General features: G+C 47.4%; 1 protein-coding gene and 1 pseudogene across 1 annotated transcript in view; one reads left to right on the top strand and one right to left on the bottom strand.

The window, feature by feature from the left end:
• Window positions 1–11,976, top strand: part of PDSS2 (decaprenyl diphosphate synthase subunit 2) — a 260,395-nt gene extending 248,419 nt beyond the window's left edge. Inside the window, exon 8 of the mRNA XM_040983851.1 lies at window positions 11,307–11,976. Coding sequence (XP_040839785.1) covers window positions 11,307–11,465 — 159 coding nt within the window. The 3' untranslated portion in view covers window positions 11,466–11,976. The remainder of the gene's footprint in view (window positions 1–11,306) is intronic.
• LOC121158320 lies at window positions 939–1,587 on the bottom strand (annotated as a pseudogene).
• Window positions 11,977–12,674: the final 698 nt, after the last annotated feature.

The following is a 12,674-nucleotide window of genomic DNA, read 5'->3' as shown; positions in this document are numbered from 1 at the left end:
GATATACTCCAGTTTTGCTGTTTTTGAAGCTGACAGCAGAGTGGCCGTATTTTTTAAAATGCATATGGACAGATGTAGATACAGATAGGCACAGGAGTTGAGAGTGTTCTGTCGTCCTTTGGCTGTGTGACCTACCTTTTCTGAGGCCACCATTGCCAACGCCTTTTCTTTTAATGGTTTCATAACCTGGAAGTAACTAAAAATGTGGATTTTTTTTTAAGATTCATTTATTTTTATTAGAATTTCAGATTTAGAAGATAAAATTAAAAAAAAAAAAAAGAATTTCAGATTTACAGAGAGAAGGAGAGAGAGAAAAAGATCTTCCATCCACTGACTCACTCGCCAAGTAACCACAATGGCCAGTGCTGAGCCGATCTGAAGCCAGGAGCCAGGAACCTCCTCCAGGTCTCCCATGCGGGTGCAGGGTCCCAAGGCTTTGGACATCCTCTACTGCTTTCACAGTCTACAAGCAGGGAGCTGGACAGAGCAGCCAGGACATGAATCAGCTCCCATGTTGGATCCCGGCCTGTGCAAGGTGAGAATTTAGCCACTGAGCCATCGCACCAGGCCCCCAAAATGTGATTTTTAAAAAGAATCAAACATGTTTCCTTTAAGGGAGGTGCTGCCATGTTTGCCCCTTGCAAGCATGACCAAAGCTACAAGGACACTGGTCAAAGAAGGCTTCTTGGCCCCAGGCTGAGGAGGTCTGAGGAGTGTCGGAGGAGTAGCAGGCAGCAGAAGGAACAGGAACTCTGGTGGATGTGAAGTCTTTCTGTCTGCTCCCTGCCTGCCTCTCTCCCTCCCTCTCTTCCCTTCCTCCGTCCCTCCTTCCCTGCTCTCCCACTTCCCTTCCTTCGTCCCTCCTTCTCTCCCCCTCCCTTTGCCTTCCTTTCTCTCTTCCTCTCATTATCAGTTATTTAATGATATTCCAGTGAAATTCACAACACTAGTCAGTGAGGATGAATTCAACTCATTAGAGCAAAGACACACCACAGGAGTCCCTGCGCCTGGGGAGCAGCGTTGCTTCTCGGCGAAATGTGTGAGTCCGCACTTTTCTGATCTGCTCAGTCATCTCGTATTTCTCTTTCTTTGTGTCAAAGACCTCACCTTGCTGGTGCCTGGGTTTCCACAGCTGCTGCCTCTTGAAATAAGCATCAGTGAGATGGGTTGGGATTTGCACACAGCTAATAGCAATTATTGTGGAGGTGGCGATGACAAATTTCTGGTGTGTTCTACACAGAGGAACCTGCCTGCAGTAATCCAGTCCTATGACAAGCAGCAAGCTCAGCGGCTTCAGGAAAACCACCCTCCTGCCCCTGGGGCACCGTGTGAGGGTGGGCAGGAAGGTCCGGGGTGACGCTGGCCCTGGATTTCCTAACGTGCTGACTGAAGGGCTTTGGCTGTCTCTCCATCGCTTTCCAGGCCCGCCTTCAGTGAGTGACACCTGGGAGGTTTAGGAAACTGAGCACCCTGTTGCCACCATTGTCACCACCAGGTGGTTTTGTGACAGCAACAAATGCTTCCTTCTGAGTCTTGCATCTGAGCAGCCCAGCACTTCCTTCTGTAGCCGGCCTTCCTCGAATGCATGGCATATGAGGGGTCCGTGCCAGTTCCCCTCCCAAGGGCCAGTGTTCCTCCTTCTTGGACCTGTGGGTTCTTGAGATTCCTCTAACCTTGCCACTGGCATTATCCGCCTTCCTAAGAAGCGTTTTGTTTTTGTTTTTGTTTTTCTTAGTGTGTGGCTTCAGAGTTGGAGCACTTTCTCTCTCTCTCACACACACACACACCACACCTCCCCCACCCCCTACCCCCCCCCCCTGGTCTGGCAAGATGGGGAAGAGCTTAAAGTGTTTATTGACCTTCATTTGGCATTGCAGTTATCTGTTGGCTGGGGAGAAGCGAACAGGCTGGGCTGAGCAGGTTGTTCATGGGTTGGATCTCTTTAGAGGACAGCTCTCTTTGCTCTTAGAGGCGAAGCTGGGAAAGGACAACCACCCCGAAGCCAAGGGTCCCCAGTCCCACAAGCCATCTGTTTAGGAGTGACCCTTTCTGGGACTTTTGCCATACATCACCTAGCAGCACACCTGGATGCATCTTTGTTTCTCATTTGTTTCTGCGATGTATCGGAAGAGTCTGTAATCCCTGAGATTTCCCCATCTTTTAGTCCCAGACAGGAAGGCCCCTGGCCTGCAGAAGCAAGACAGAAGCATCTGATAAGGTGCCCTGGACTGAAGGCCAACATCCAGAGAGAGAAGGAAGACCAGGAGGGGAAGAGCCAGGGCCGGAGTGTCAGGACCAGTGAGTGGGAAGGCCGGCAGAGGAGAGGGGCTCCCTGGGCTGGCCCACAACGGTTTGTCCTCCAGTGTATTGTTGTGACTGAGAGCCTGGGTGGTCTTGGGCCGGCCAGAGCACCAGCAGCTGGTGGGAAGCTACATTCCGGAATGGTGGCCCTGCAGCCACACACACCCACAACCTGTCACTGGCAGTTCGAATGCATGTTTTGTGCTTACAGGCCTGTCTTCACAGAGTTTGCTTAAGTTGTTACAATTTTTAACTCCGCCTTCAGTTGTTGGCTTTCCTCTCTGCCATGATCACTCATGTCATCTGCAAATGTTTGGTCATACTTGCTTTCCTCCGACTTTGTACCCTTGCATTTGTAATCCTCAGTTTCCATCATGTCTCTCCGCCAAGGCAACCCCACTCCCATGAATCTTCACTGTGCTCTGGGATTTGGCTTTCCCGACAAGGTTGCCTGCTTGGGAGCCTTCTGCCAGGAACCAGCCTCTAGAAACACGGTGACAAGTGTCCTGATGACAGAGCCGACTGGGAGTGGGTCTCAGCGCTGACAACTGCACCTCTGTGTTGTCAGTTCCTGTGTCTAGAGGGCATCCAGTCTCAGCGGAGTGCTCTCAGCTTAGTGAAAGGTGCTGAGTGTGGATTCTGCCTCTTGCTGCTCAGGCCCTTGAACATCTGGGACCTCTTCTCCTTCCGGCTCCCCTCCCCTTCCTTCCCCTTTCTTCCTCTTCCTCCACTTTCCTCCTCCCCTTCCCACCACCCCATCCTGTTCCTACCCCTAAGATCCCTCATTGCGTCTGGTGTTTTCGGCTGACCGTAAAGAACCAGGCTGCGGGAATTAGCTACATGTAATAACATAAAACTAGAACTCTGTTTTAAATAACTAACAGAATGTCTGCAGTCTTGTAAGTGTGTCTAGGTTATTTGTTCCGTGTCTCTTAGGATAACAGCTGGGGAAGCTGGGACACAGGTCTTCAGCTTAACGAATGGACTTCAGGGTAATAACCATTTGTTCCTCTTGGAGTTTCAATTGACTGGATTGCTATATAGACTTGTGATTTGCTATTTCTAGTCGCCCTATTATCACCAAGCTTGGTTAATAAAGACTCCTTAGTAAACCTTAGCAAAAAGAAAGAAAGAAAGAAAAACCTAGGACCTGATTCAAGCCACTTTGCATGGTCTTTTTCCTGTTTTCTTTTGACCATCGTAGGAACTTAGTTTGCCGCAGGCATCCGCCCAGCCCGGCCTGCCACATCACCGCCACCTTCTAGAAAGGCATTTCTACTTAAGAGCTCTTGGAATCATATAAGAACTGAGTGTCTAAAACCAAGCCTGTTCGTCTGTTTTTCTCCTTTGATTCTAATGCCAACATGGCAGGACTTTCATTCTGCCTTATTTGACAGGCAGAAAGACAGGCTAAGGGTTTTGGGGGATGCTTTCCATTTACCAGTTTACTCTGCAAATATCCAGGGTGGGCCAGGATGGGGCCAAGCTGAAGCCAAGAGCAGGGAACTCAGTCCAGGCATGCCTCCCAGGTGGCAGTTGCCCTGGGTTTTTAAAATATATTTATTTTTACTTAAAAGTCAGAATTAGAAACAGCGAAATCTTGTGTCCGCTGGTTCACTCCCCAAATGGCTGCCATGGCCAGAGCTATAGTAGTCCAAAGCTGGGGCCCAGGAACTTTTCTTAGTTTCTCATGTAAGTTGAAGGACCCAAGGACTTAAGCCGAACTATCTGCTGCTTTCCCAGGCCATTCACAGGGAACTAGATCAGATGTGGAGCAGCCAGGACTCTAACCAGTGCCCATAATGGGTGCCAGTGCTGCAGGCTGAGGACTAACTTGCTGTACCACCACACTGACCCTAGCAGTTACTTTATTATCTGAGGCAGCACTCCTGCCTGCCAGAGTTAGTATTAGCAGGAAGCTGGAGCCCAGAGACAGAAGTTGCTATCAAACTCAGGCAACTCTTGATGCTGAATATGGATGTCTTAACTGCTGGGCCAAATGCCCACCCCCGTGTTTCTATGCTGGATTCCTATTAGCGTCACATTTTGCTTTATTGTCATAATTAAGTGCAAGTGCTTCTTGCCGCTTCTGACACAGAGCACACCAAGGATTTGGCAGCTTCAGAGGAAAAATTGCACATGTTTGAAAGTTGAAGTCCCGGGCCCGGCGCAGTGGCGCAAGTGGTTAAAGGTCCTCGCCTTGCACGCCAGGGATCCCATATGGGCGCCGGTTCTAATCCCGGCAGCCCCGCTTCCCTTCCAGCTCCCTGCCTGTGGCCTGGGAAATCAGTCAAGGACGGCCCAAAGCTTTGGGAACCTGCACCCACGTGGGAGACCCGGAAGAGGCTCCTGGCTTCGAATCGGCATAGTATCGGCCCGTTGCGCTCACTTGGGGAGCGAATCATTGGACGGAAGATCTTCCTCTCTGTCTCTCCTCTCTGTATATCTGCCTTTCCAATAAAAAAAAATAATAATAAAAATAAATTAAAAAAAAAGAAAAGAAAGTTGAAGTCCCTGGGCCTAGGGAAATGGCTCAATAGCTAAATCCTCTCCTTACATGCACTGGGATCCCATATGGGCGCCAGTTCCTGTCCCAGTTGCTCCACGTCCCATCCAGCTCCCTGCCTGTAGCCTGGGAAAGCAGTAGAGGATCGCCCAAAGCCTTGAGACCCTGCACCCACATGGGAGACTCAGAAGAAGCTCTTGGCTCCTGGCTTTAGATCAGCTTTGGCCATTGCGGCCACTTGAGGGTAAGCCAGCGGATGGAAGATCTGTCTATCTCTGCTCTTCATGAATCTGATCTGCCTTTCCAATATAAATAAGCAAACAGTTGAATACCCTATCATGCCTGCATCCTGCCTTTCTCCCACCTTGGTGACCCCACCAGGGAAGCATGGTCCACCTCTCTCAGCTGGCCACAAAGCCTGTGGTCTTCCTATAACAACATGACTGCCATTTGTTTCCTTTCTCCTTCGTCCCTGGGTTTTGAACCATGAGAAAGTTTGATGATATTGGTTTATACTCACCCACTCTCAATGGTTTCTTCAGAATAAGGCCTGCTCCATGTGGCAGATGAGTCTGAATTTCAGAGTCTCTCGCTGGCTTCTTCCAGTGGAAGTGGCTACTACCTCCACTTCTTTGCCTCGGTCTTCTCTTTAATATATGCTTTAAAGATTTATTTTTTTTTATTGGAAAGGCAGAGTTATGAAGAAAAGGAGAGATAGAGAAAAATCTTCTGGTTCACCAAAGTTGTCAATCACAAAGGCCACAAATGGAGCTTCTTCCAGGTGTTTTATATGGATGCAGGTCCCAAGGCTTGGGGCCGTCCTCAACTGCTCTCCCAGGCCACAAGCAGGGAGCTGGATTGGGAGTGGAGCAGCCCGGACATGGACCAGCACCCTTATGGGATGCCAGTGCTTACAGGTAAAGGGTAAACCTGTTGAGTCACTGTGCCTGTCCCTCTATTTAATACTTTGAAAGGACTTTTGAACAAAATAGTTGTCAAAGACATAAAGGATCTCAAAAGAGCAACATTTGTCACTCCAGGGGTGTTTAATACATGTTAAATAAAAAGGTATTTAACTTTAAATACTTTGCATCCTTTTCTCCTTGTTAACATCTTTAATGAGATTCTCTAACAGGGGATTTGAGTTTAATTTATTTCAGGTGATACTGCACTTACACAATTATTAAGTTGACTTCATTAGAGATTTTAATTGTAGTAGTGTGATATCAGAGAAATAAAGCAGAGACTGATAATTCACCTTTTAGCATTTCAGTGCTGTTTGTGTGGGAATACTAACAATTCTAGCCAGATTCTGACTTGCAAAGTTCTTAGGGTGCATAAATTTTGATTTTCCCAGTCCAAAAGGCAGAATGCAAAAAAAGGCAGAAACAGAAGAACTTTTAAAAAAAAAAAAAAAAGTCTTTTCTCTTGCAGATATTAGAACCAGGTTATGGATCCAAACACTCAATGTTCCACTTAAACCTCTCTATTCTACCAGTTTGCGACTGTCCTCTAACACATGCTCTTAAGGGAGAGGGAGCAACTATATATTTTTTCGTATCTCTAGCCCCTATCATATGCCCACATCATAAAGGTAACCAATAAATACTTATTAAGTTGACTTTTATCATTGCAAAAACAACCAGTTGAACGTAGGGTAACCCCAGCACAACTGTTTGAAAAATACAGTAACGTGCTACAATTCAGTAACTCAAAAGACAATCCCCTGTGAGCAAGGTACTCATAAGTCTTTCCAATCATTGGAGTGACCAGAAAATCCATCTCAGAGCTAAGGGCATGGACATCAGTCTTTTAAAATTCTCCAAGTGAATCTCAGGGCGTTCAGAAAAGTTTAGGAACTTCTGTCGCATCTCTTTACAAAAGGACAAGATCATTCTTGCCAAGATAATGTGTTACCTGGTCTAGTCTGCAGTAAAAAGGAGTTCCATTTATGGTTTATTAGTTATAGCTGAAGAATTTCCTTGGAGCTAATAATTTATGTGTAAGTGTTAGCAGTGTTTACAGGCAGCAGCAGTGAGGAACAATGCATTCCATCGAGGATTAGATTACTGGTGAGTCATGAAATGGGCATTTTACACATGGAAGCTACCAGATCTCTTGGCACACAAAACACTCCAAATTTCTGCATTGACTAGAGCAAATAATCAGCCTGTGTAAGAAAAGAACTCATTGGGCCTGGCGGCGTGGCCTAGCAGCTGAGGTCCTTGCCTTGAGCACCCCGGGATCCCATATGGGCGCTGATTCTAATCCCGGCAGCTCCACTTCCCATCCAGCTCCCTGCTTGTGGCCTGGGAAAGCAGCTGAGTTTGGCCCAAAGCCTTGGGACTCTGCACCCATGTGGGAGACCTGGAGGAAGTTCCTGGCTCCTGGTTTTGTATCGACACAGCACCGGCCATTGGGCTCACTTGGGGAGTGAATCATCGGACACAGGATCTTCCTCTCTGTCTCTCGTCCTCTCTCTATATCTAACTTTCCAACAAGTAAATAAATCTTTTTAAAAAAAAAGAAAAAGAAAAAGAAAAGAACTCATTTAGGACTTAAGTGACTTTCAGTGGTATCCCCCTGGTTTCTGCTTTGTCTTAATATGAGTTATTCCTCGTGATAAAATCCAGTACCCTATGAGCCACCATCAAACATGCAATTGTAGGGTAGGCATTTGATCTCACAGATAAGATGTTGGTTGGGATGCCCGCATCCCACTTTGGAATGTCTGGGGTCCTGTGCCAGCTCTACTTCCAATTTCAGCTTCTTGCTAATATACCCACCACTGGAGACAACAAGTTAATGATTCAAGTGATTGGAGACTTGGATTGAGTTTATGGCTCCCAGCAGACAACTTTGGAGTGAACCAGTGGTCGGGAGCTTCCTCGGTCTCTGAATCTTTGTCTCAAATTTAAAAAGAAAAAATTCATTAATTAAGCTTGGCGGAACAAAGTTCATAGAAAAACAATCTAAATGAAGTCATCAGAGGAACATAGGCCTCAACAAAGCAAACCTGGACCTTTCAAAATGACAATGTCATGGAGGAAAAAGATGAAAATGCCACAGCCAGCACATGCGGTGTATGAGCCTGGATTGATCATGAACTGGGGGGAAAAAAATCTAAAATAAACATTTCTTTGCAACCAGTTGGTGGAAATTTACGTGTAAACTGAGATGCTAGCTAATATTAGGGATGTCTCTCATTAAATTTTCTTGTTATTGGGTCTGTGTTCTTACCCTGAGAGGTGTGTGTTATCCTTTAGCCAATGGTGGCCAAGACAAGTCCTAGCAACCCAGAGTCTACTGTTAAATATTCAGGAAGTTTGTGATCTCAAGACTCTTGGCAGCCTGAAACTGCCCTGGTGGGAGTATTGATACCACGGAAAGCTGCAGATGCTACATCGAGGGCTTTTTCCCCCTGGAGAGCTCATTTGCCAGCATCCACTGCCTGCAGCTTGCTTTCAAATGGTTCCAGGGAAAAAAAGAAAAACACCCATAGATAGAACAAAAATGCCAAAATATTCACAACTATCAAATTCTCAGTAGAGAATGTATGGCCACTCACTATGCTAGTCCAGGAATCAGCGGGCTTTTTCTGTAAAGGTCAAGTGTATATATTTCAGAGCTGAAACTCAGCTCTGCATTGCTGCCTTTCTGGCACAAAAAAGCAGCCATGGACCAGACCTTGCATAAATGAATGAATGTGGCTATGTTCCAGCAAAACTGCTTACCAAAACAAGGGATAGATTCAGCCCAGGGCCACAGTCTTTCAGTGTTTCTCTACTTTTAAGATATTCCATAGTAACATCATGGGTGTGGGGTAGAGGAAGTGTACATTTCTCAGCCTGATTTGCAGAGCCTCGTGGGCCCCTGGCAGTCTGCCACACTCACCTGTCGTAACTCCCTGGGCAGTCCACAGCTCCCTTGCTGCCCACAACCCCATGTCTTCTTCAGATTCCTCTCGATGTTCCTGTGAAGTCAGTCTGTTCCAGTCAAAACGGCACGTCATTCCTCTCCAAGCTACAGTGCTACATTTTCACTAATTTTCTCACACTGGCATTCATTTGCTCCTAAAGCGCGTTGTACTTTTCACATGTAGTAGGTGTTCAGTTTACTGCTAAGCTGAGCTTCCCAGTCCAGTCATACAGAGATCGGCATACTTGCAAAGGACTAAACTAAAAATCTGGAATTGGGAGAGGATGTTGGCCTAATGTAGGCTTGAAAGGATTAAAGGTATTGAAAATAAGGGAATTTGTTCCTATTTTCGTAATCTTTCAAGCAACCTTTGGGATTACTAGATATTAAGCCAAAGTAGGCTTGATCAGAGTGGGGAAGGAAGCTTCCTTGGCAACAGCTTAAGGTTTGGGAAGGGAAAGCGGGTCATCTCAGCCCAGTGTGACGTAGGCACTGTCAGCCACTCCAGACTGTCTCATTTGGCCCCCCCACAGCCTCCCAAGGGTAATATTGTCCCCACTTAGAACTGAGAGCAGTTTAGTGGCTTCCCTGAAATTAAGCCTAGGAGTCTGAATCTGGCAACCTCTGATATCTCAGTATTATCTTAGTGTCTTTGTGCATCCAATGATCAGCAATAGACCTGTGAAATCTGGCTGAAATGATCTCATGATTCATGTGTAATATGGAAATGTCTGTGGAGAGCGAATGTCCTGAGAGAGTTTACTGTCAAGTTTCACTGTACACTGGGGCCCATGCCGTGCTGCAGTGCTGGCCTCCCAGCATCCTTACGGGAGTGCCCGTTGGAGTCCCAGCTGCTCCTCTTCCAATCCAGGTCAGTCTGGGAAAGCAGCAGGAGATGAGCCCAGGTACTTGGTCCCCTGCCACCCATGTGGGAGGCCCAGATGGAGTTCCAGGCTCCTAACTTCAGCTTGGCCCAGCCCCAGCCATTGTGACTAGGGAGTGAACCAACAGTGGAAGGTCTTTGTCCTCTTACAGAGCTGGGTAAGTGAAGGGAGAATGGAAAGACAACACGGGGTAATGATGTTACGCTCTGGAGTTGACAGGGAACTCTGGGAGCCCACGGTCCCAATGGGGCTCCAGCCTCCTCCCTCACCCCACTCATCATCCTTGCTGAGTGAGCACATTCCAGCCTGGGGGAACCTGGGGGCCTGGAAGGGGATGAGTCACCCCAAGGGAGAGGGTAGGTCACCTCTAAGAACTGTTAGCTACTTCCCTGCCCACCAAATACATGAGAAAGGGAAAATGGAAGACAGCCTAGAGCCAGATTGGGAAGGGAGTCCGCTGCCTCTTCAAAGAGCTTCGGCTCTTTTCCTAAGGCTGTTGGGAGGCAGTGGAGGGTTTTAAGCAAGATCGTATTTGTATTTTAAAATGAACTCCCTGGCCACCTGGCATGGCCTATGGAGGCAAAGAATTGTCGAGCTGATGATGGGAAAGACACAGATTATTGCAAGAAAAAACTCAGGCGGGAGATCCTGTGAGCCCAGACGAATACAGTGCCAATGGAAGTGAGGAATAGAGAATCTGTATGGGCACTTGCAGGGCAGAGGATGCCCAGGACCTATGGACTGTATCAGTTACCATGGCTGCACATAGTCTCACAGCCACCGTGATTCAAAACAACAAAGTCAAGGTCCTTGGCCATGATGCATGTCCGTTACAGGTGGGAGAGGCACTGTGGTGACCCTGGCAGGCTCCCAGGGATCCAGGCAGCTCCAGTAAGGATGGTGCATGTGCCGGGGGTACTCACTTGGACCACACGGTGCTGCCGCCAAGCAGTGGCCAGCTCACAGCTCACAGAGTAGAAAGCGTTTGTCGCCCTGGCCGCACCCACTCTCTGAGGACCAGAAAGCTCGGCTGCGATGTGCAACCCTGCCCTCACCTGGCTTGATGATTGGGTGTGAGGAGTGAAGAAGACTTCAAGAATTAGGCAGACATTTGAGACACTCACTGGGGGCCAGAAGACCAACCAGGGGCACAGGCATGGGGGAAGGCAGACCACGATTTCCGTCACCAAGAGGATTGGAAATCCAACTGGGCTCATCAGCTAGTTTCCTTGCTTCTGTACACGAATCAACTCTGTATTTTAAACATGCAGTGTTCAGATCTAATACTGTGCACCTTGCCTGAATCTTCATATAGACTATTGTGTCAACATATGGTGTGAAGGGAAAAAGTTTGTAACCAAGATGGATGTGGATGAAGCCTTCCTCTGCTGCATGCCAAGTACTCTCTCCTCCCTTCCAGCCACCCCAGCGTGGCACAGGGCACGATATCAGGGGTGGCAGCCATGGAGGTATAATCAAGCTGATTGAAGCCAGTGGTGCCCTCACAGCCCGAGGAAATGTTCCTGCCTCAAGATCACCAGGGAAATCACATCCTCTTTTCCTTCAAAGAACGTAGCAGAAACCCCAAAATCTGCATCCACTGCTCTCCCTCTTTGTTTCCCACCTGCCACCCCCCATGTAATTGTGATTGCATCCCTTAATAATTGACTTTTTATTGTGCATTTGTTTCTTAACAGTTGCGAGAAACAATCAAAGCTGGCAAAGGTGTGACTTCAGCGATTGACCTGTGTCGTTACCATGGAAACAAGGCCCTGGAGGCCCTGCAGCGCTTCCCTCCCTCCGAGGCCAGATCTGCTTTAGAAAACATTGTGTTTGCTGTGACCAGATTTTCATGACACCAAATTAAAAAGACCCCATTGTTCCGATGACTGAGACAACCTAAGCAGGGAGGTGATGGGGAGAGCTTTTACGATGAAATCTCTAAATGGGTTAATGACTTTAAAAAACAGACAACCCGCCACACACACCCTCACTGAGCCCCAAATCCTCTTATCATGTTGCTAAATGAATACTGCCTTCTTATTGCAACTGCTACCAACAAAATTTGGAAGAAGCAAAAAAAAAAAAAGGTCAAGCAGTTTTCACTTGTCACGCCAGAAGCACACTTGAAGCTGCAGCAGCAGAAATAATTAATGAGACTCGCTCCGTGACCTCAGCAAATGGACAGGAAATAAGTCCTTATTGATTGGACTGAGCTGGGGATGGCGCCAGGGCGGTGGCCTGCGGTTTCTCCTCCTACAGGGGACAGAGCAAGCTGCAGGTGTCACTCCAGCCACAGCGGCCAGGGTGGACCAGCAAACCAAGAATGAGCCACCCGTTTGTCATAACAGACCATTTTGATGAATTCAGGGAAAAAAAATTAAACAGAACATGCTGTTTTGTTCATCATGTCTCTGTGTCTCTAGATAACAATACAGTTACACTTTGTGTTCCATGGCTTTTGTAAAATTTGGGGACTGAGAGGGAGGTGCGATGGGGAGCATGTGGGCAGAAATAGCTGGGAAGTTGCCAAATATTCGCACTAGCAAATTAAAGTGTTAACAGATAATACCTTGCTTTGATGAGGAATTTTCTACCTTCTTTCGTATATGTCTGTGTTTAAAAAAAATTTTTTTTTTTTTACAAACTCTAATGAAAAAAGGAAGTTTCTATTACAGGGTGTCTGTGCGAGGGAGGTCATGTAGTATGTTTGTAATCCTTTGGCTTGTTAAAGATTTTTATTTTGTGTGAGTTGAAGAAATGTAATTGTTGTACCAGGTCCTCCACTGGTGAAAACCTTGGCCTTGAAGCACAGACGCCCAAGGCCCCCAGACGGGACACAGGGAGTTCGCGGGCCTGCCGCCGGCCAGCACCTCCGCCGGCCTCACGGGAGACGGCTTTGCGGGCTGTGTGCATGCAATATGAGAACGCGGTTGACAAGAAGGCTGAGTGTACATAAATGATCTAGATTGGGGCTCAGCTTGCTTTCTTCCTTCTGTGGTGTAATTACAGCCCTATCTGGAGACAGCGAACACGGCAAACAGATTTTATTACCCAGCTCACTC

Source organism: Ochotona curzoniae, unplaced genomic scaffold (assembly GCF_017591425.1).
Source record: "Ochotona curzoniae isolate NIBS_2020 unplaced genomic scaffold, NIBS_Ocur_1.0 contig_3819, whole genome shotgun sequence".
Lineage (NCBI taxonomy): Eukaryota > Metazoa > Chordata > Mammalia > Lagomorpha > Ochotonidae > Ochotona > Ochotona curzoniae.
The sequence above is the reverse complement of the archived record's forward strand: the minus strand, read 5'-3'. Positions and strand labels throughout refer to the sequence as shown.